The sequence below is a fragment of the Megalops cyprinoides genome, chromosome 11 (assembly GCF_013368585.1).
Source record: "Megalops cyprinoides isolate fMegCyp1 chromosome 11, fMegCyp1.pri, whole genome shotgun sequence".
Taxonomy (NCBI): domain Eukaryota; kingdom Metazoa; phylum Chordata; class Actinopteri; order Elopiformes; family Megalopidae; genus Megalops; species Megalops cyprinoides.
The window spans coordinates 35,499,304-35,505,729 of NC_050593.1; the positions used below are offsets into that span (position 1 = coordinate 35,499,304).

At 43.5% G+C, this 6,426-nt stretch overlaps 1 protein-coding gene across 1 annotated transcript in view; it reads right to left on the reverse strand.

The window, feature by feature from the left end:
- LOC118785966 (integrin alpha-4-like) overlaps positions 1–6,161 on the reverse strand; it is a 26,176-nt gene extending 20,015 nt beyond the window's left edge. The window contains exons 1-7 of the mRNA XM_036540931.1: positions 5,777–6,161; positions 5,220–5,335; positions 3,618–3,721; positions 3,173–3,302; positions 2,527–2,594; positions 2,299–2,428; positions 1,447–1,532 (exon numbers count right to left, since the gene is read on the reverse strand). Coding sequence (XP_036396824.1) covers positions 1,447–1,532; positions 2,299–2,428; positions 2,527–2,594; positions 3,173–3,302; positions 3,618–3,721; positions 5,220–5,335; positions 5,777–5,970 — 828 coding nt within the window. The 5' untranslated portion in view covers positions 5,971–6,161. The remainder of the gene's footprint in view (positions 1–1,446; positions 1,533–2,298; positions 2,429–2,526; positions 2,595–3,172; positions 3,303–3,617; positions 3,722–5,219; positions 5,336–5,776) is intronic.
- Positions 6,162–6,426: the final 265 nt, after the last annotated feature.

Genomic DNA, 6,426 nt, shown 5'->3' on the forward strand with positions numbered 1-6,426 from the left:
AGAGGAAAACAAGAAGCACAATCACATTATATAACCACCATAAAGTTTCTAGAGACTCATGACATTTACATGAATTTAACACAATCCATGGAGATAAATGGAAGACCAAACCCATGGCCTAACAGGCAAGTCTAATCCAAACCAGCTCATACCTTCACACTTCAGTGCAGAAAGTATGCTGGGATGATTTTTGTCTGTTTATATGCAAAAGCTACAGCCCCACTGAACCCCCAAAACAAGAAAAATATAAAAGAAAAATGTTAACTGAATATCAGTACACCTGATTCATATTGGTTGAAAGAAAATGCACCTGTCTCTGACTGGAGATGTTCTGAACTGAAGTTTGGGTACCCCTTGTCTAATGCATAGTATGTTTTTTAAAATAAAACTTATGCCCATTCTGCAATCTTTCATCTAAATGAACCTCCTTCAATCATCCAGTATCTGAAGAGGTGAAAAAAGTAACTCATACATGGCTTACTTTCCACGTCTAGCATTTCAAACACTGGATAGTGGATGTGAACCTTTGATTTGAGTGTACCTACCTCCCTAAAAGAGGAACAGCTATGTCCCGATGAATTGTCACATCTTTGTGTACCAGTGCAGACTTGGGGCACGTCCAAAAGACAATAAGGCATCACAGAACACCAGACTGCTCAAACTGCTTGCAACTAATCTTTCAATTAACAATTTTAACAGGGTGGAATTGAGCGGCAGAAGAGAGGATTTATTCTGCCCTGAAGCTACAGATATGGTGCCAATACGGTGATTATAGATTTGAGCAGCGAGAGGAATAATGCAATGAGAATGATTGCGTTGGCCAGAATTTCACAAACCTACATACCTGTAGGGAAAAGCCTATGGTAAGACCATGTGTTGATTGCATTCTCAGTGATTAAATCCTTCTTAAATCATTTTGAGAGAAAACGATGTCTGATTCCTAATGACCACTGGCGATATCCTGCAAAGATCCTATGTCTGTTCAGGTGGAGAAGAGACCCAATAGAACAAAACAGACAAACGTCCCAAAAAGATTTTCTTTGCCCAAGGTACCATGGAGCACATGGAAACAATACCGCTACATTCCCACAATGCATTGCACAGCAGAGGGGGCTTATGAATATTAGCTTTGTGAGTATCAATCCCATCATCCCTCTGGAGTGGTATCACAAGATCTTGCGATAATAGCATATGAACCGACGCTAAAGCCTGCAGGCACTCCTTCCAATAACACATTCTTTGTGGGCTACGCCTGTAAGGTATGCATCAGAGCGATTAAACACCTCTCTCAGTCTTCCAGCTACAGTCAGAGACAGATACTGTGCTCAAACCCTTATCACCCCACACCAGATCAACAACACACAACGGCCGACACTCCGCACATGTGCAGAGGGCTATGTCTCTTTTCTGGGAAAACAAAGAATAGGAAGCAGAATTAACTCTTACTTTACCAGTCTGCCCATACTGCGGCGCCCCTCCGACAACCTCTGTGTTGTCAGGGTGACTGAAGTGGCCGGCGCTCACAGAGTAACCTGCCGGAGGAGAGAGAGGCGACAGCAACAACGTTATCCTGCAGGTAACGCTCGGACAAACATGTGCTTCTCACATGCAGCATCAAAGACAGAACACTGCTATTTAGCTGATTACAGTCATTACACTGAGCATGCCTCAGAAACAGAACCAGCAGACTGATGATTAAAAAAATCATTGTTTGGGGGCACTGATTTGAGTCATGCCTTCATGCACGGACGGAAAACTGTACACTGCGTGTAATTCAAGTCTGCTCCTGGGAGCTTGTTTTGAGAGTTAACTTTGTGCTCTTCTTTAGCAGGAGAGAGCGAATCTTTATTTGCTCTGACTGAAAAAAATTACATTGAGCAATAGCAAGTACAATCAGCTTCCTGTTCAGAGAGGCACGCAGGCAGGGCTGAGGTATTATGTAGGCTTCACTTCCTGTCTAAACAGGACACACGGGCATTCACCACTACACACACGCAGTACGCCTCCAAACTCAAAGAGTTATGGAATCAAAACTCTGATAACAATATTACATACTCATAAATAAACATTACTATTTCCTCCATGAGTACGGCAAAATATGTTAACACTACCAATTAGAGCTGTATTTGAAAGAAGATACATTGTGCGTCATGTAAGTTTGCTACAGTCATACACTGCATTATCTATTAAAATCGCTATGTTTGATGAACTGATTATTCTCTCCTGATATTTTAGTTAATATCCTGAGCATGGCATGATTTTCCTTCTTCATGAACTATTAAGAAAGATGAATATTACCTAGATAGCTTCCATAGTCAACTGTGTTGCTGTTATCCACGTAGGCTGAGAGCATGTTGCTGGAGGTGTTATAGACCAGCACAGATCCAGTCCAGTAGGAGGTTCCTGGTGCCCCCATGACAATCAATCCCTGTTGCACACAGAGTGGGAGAACCACCGTGAGCGGGCTGTGTGTCAAACATTCACTTAACCCAGATAAACTCCAAGAGGAGTTACTTAAAGTGCTACCTCTGTCAAGAAGTTAGACATTCCAGCCTGACAGGACCCATAGGCTTCGCCAAACTTCCTCTGATGATCTAGCGAAATGAAAGGGAAACACCAGTAAATGTCATTTACTTCGGCAATATGAACAGAAGAGCATATACCTATAGGGCAGATGTGTAGCATAGTGGTAAGGAGCACGACTTGTAACCAAAAGGTTGCTGATTCGATTCCCTACTGGGGCACCGCTGCTGTGCGTTTAGGCAACTTACTTCAGAGCAAGGAACCCCAAATTACCTCACTAAACATTCAGCTATATGAATGGATAAAATTGTAAGCACCTGATAAATGACAATGATATAATGTAATACTGACTTACCAGCAGCAGAATCAAGCATGCCACCACCAGTCTTGAAAAATCATTGACAACCCATAAAAATATTTTCTTCAGGTCTTTACAAAATCAAAGAATTGATGTATACTATGCAGGATATTACCACGTATTAATGACTCGATCAATGTTTTGGCATGCCATCAGTCATGCACATGCACACTCTTAAACTGACCTGTGTGCTGATTGGTGCGTCAGGTTTGGAGATATTTTCAAAGCATGTACAGTGCATTTTTTATTTTTTTATAATATGCTTAGGTAAATTAAAGAAGCACATCATACCCTTGTAGCATGGAATCAGTGGGCTAGACTGGATAAGATCGGCCTCCAGTTTGTAACAGACACCATGTGGCAGCTTGTTTTGATTGTCTTTTCTGGAGTAGAAAACATTTTTCCAACGATGTCCACAGGCCTAAATAAGGCAAAATACAAAATATAAACCGACTGCAGAAAGGACCAGAAATCTTAAACAATAACCTGATCACAGCAAACGGAGAAGGAAGTCCTGAGACATAAAGACCGAGTGCAGAAATCAGTCACGCGGTTCTGCTCAGTGTTACAGGCAAAATGAAAAAGGTCAATGTGCTGAAGTGTCAACAGAATGTCACACCAGCCATCCTTTACCCCATTTAAAAACGATCTCCTCAGAATGTCATCTTTCTGCAGACGGCATTTTACAGCATTTTTCAGGTCTGCACATCAAAACGGCTGGAGCCGAATCACGTACCAGTACGAGTCCATCGCTGTGCTGTCGGGACAGACTCACGCCCAGCCACTGGTTGTCATTCTCAGGGAAGCAGGTCTTCCCACAGAACGCGTCGTTGGAGGTACCTGCAACGCGAGCACAGCGTGTGATACCTCGTCGTCTGCAGCAGGCCTGGCCAGCGCTCTCCTCCGCAGGGCCTGCTCCTTCACAAAGCTGTTTTTATGCCTCTGCCAGTCTCAGCGCTAACCGCTGCGGCCTCCCACTCACACAACCTCAGTCCGGCCCTCGTGACCAGCTGCGGTCTCTCCTACGTGATGAGCATCAATCGGGCGGCAGTGCAGCATAGTGGTTAAGGAGCAGGACTCGTAACCGAAAGGTTGCTGGTTTGATTCCCTGCTGGGGCACTGCTGCTGTACCCTTGGGCAAAGTACCTACCCCACAATTGCCTCAGTAAATATCCAGCTGTATAAATGGATAATGTAGTAAAAAAACGATCTAAGTCGCTTTGGATAAGCTGCTAAATGCCAATAATGTGATGTAAACTATCTGATGGCCCCTTGGCAGAGGCTACAGGTCTGTGTTAAACAGCGGCAGGAGGAGTCCTGAGAGGCTGGATCCTGTTTTTCCCACACTAACACCCCACATCCAGCCACATCTCCTGAGGGGAGGAAGCCCTGTCTGACGGGTTCCTGTTCCTCTCACAGTACAGCACAAATGGGCTGGTTCACACAGGAAGAGCTTAAACACGAGGACAAGGGCACTCATTCAGAGACGGAGTTAAGGTAGACTGAAAAAGACAGGTTTTTTTTTTTTATAATAACAGAAACCTTTACACCACCTGAGAAAAAATGCAGCTTTGATCTAATTTAAAACTAACATGGCTGGTTGATGATGGTATTTCATTGTGCCATATTAAAATTTGTTGTAAGAAAAGTCAGGAAGGCAACTACACTGTCCATTGATTTTATATGTGTCTTCAAACATGTCATAATAACCACAACAAACAACTCACAATAACTATAACAATTTCTTAAATGTTTGGAGAATGCACGTACTTCCACGTCAGGAAGATCTTTTTGAGAGTTTGACTTTATTGTAACAAAGTTCCAGTTCATCGGGTGTGACATCAGGAAATGCAAGCCAAAGAGTGTACCAGAGAAACACGTGCATGAGCAGCTACAAAACCACTCCGGAACAGCGTGTTAGGAGCAAAAAGAGCGCTGCTGTTCTAAAATTAAATGTATCTCTGTGAAATGATACAGCAATTTTCATATGTAAAACCATGACACAAAATAACTCACACATAACAGAAGGAAATTATTAAGCTGCTGATTTTGCAACAGCTCTTTGAAATGTAACGGTTACCACCACACCATTTCACGATATGCAGATAGACCAGCACAGGAGTCCGTACAGACTCAACAGCTGATATGTACACGTTCTTTTACTTTCAGCAGCACTTTTTTGAGTCTCAAATATCCCCTCACAGGAAAAAGAAGCTGTATCAATTTTCAGATCATAGTTACAGCAGTGGCAAGACTGAGACCACAGTGAACTGTACACATAACTGCTTAACGATAAACAGAGCATCCACACATTCGAAAGACAGTATGTGATACTAACCTATTTGAATCTGCTCACAATCCGCCCTGTCTGCGATTTTGCACTTAAAAATAGCACCGGGGTTTCTGATGGACTGGTCAAAGGTTGAATTGGCAACTGGAGCTCCCACTAAGAGCCTAAAACAAACACAACGGTGATTAACAAGTTGCTATACAGCAACGGTTCACACAAAATCGAAAAAAGAAACACATACAATGTTGTGTGATATAAAACGACAATGCAGTGACACTGTACAGTTGACATTTTCGCTGTTTTCACTGTAATACACTGGGCACAAACCATAAACTTTAACATGAGACACTGGTTCGGCAGGAGATCCGTTCTAATCAACTGAACTACCCTATTCAGAAGCTGTCACAGAACAGGACTCTGTTCGCGGGCAGATGGCTACTTAGCATACCCCGCGTTTTAATCAGTTCCAAAAGCTAAACGGGCGCTTTGTTAAGGGTGTGACAGGCGAATCTGCATGGCGAGGATACGCACAACATCACAGCACATCCTCTGTAACACACTCTACTACAGCCATTACAACTGTTCATTAACTTAAGCATACATACCACGTCTGCTGCCGATGCCTATGAAGCAACACAGAATATCCGAATAAAGATCCACTCGGGCCGCTAACAGTAACGGGATGCTGCGTGTCCAAATTGTAGCACTTGGTCTGGCCGCAAAGACACCAAAAGTACACGAAAAGTGCCTTTGGCACGCCGAAGCGCCAGTTAACTTTCCCTGGCTTGTTTGGTCCCATATTCCTGAAAAGGGAACGCTGTAAACCACGAAGACTAAGGGTAAAAACAACAGAGATACATAAAACGAGCGAAAAGAATCGTATCCTATTTGATTTGCATTAGTCTTCTAACTTGTAGCTGACGGTCGCGGTCCGCTGCGCTCGCCTCCTGTCGCGCCTGCTGCAGCTGCCTCCACACCAGCGCACGTCTGACCAAGCTTGTGTCACATGAAACTTCTGCAACTCCGTTGGGGGGAGCTTTGAACCGGGCAAACGCAACAGGTTCTAAAGAAAGGGGGATTGTTAGGACCTCTGGATTCGCAATTAATCAGCACCGTCTCCACACGTCTCGGCTGAAGGTGCCGCTTTATTGGTTTAAAGCTTGAATGGGATGGTTTGCACGTGAAGTAAAAAAAGAAAAAAAAATCAAGGCAAAAGCGGTGAGCACATCAGAACAAATAGTTTACACTCTTTAAA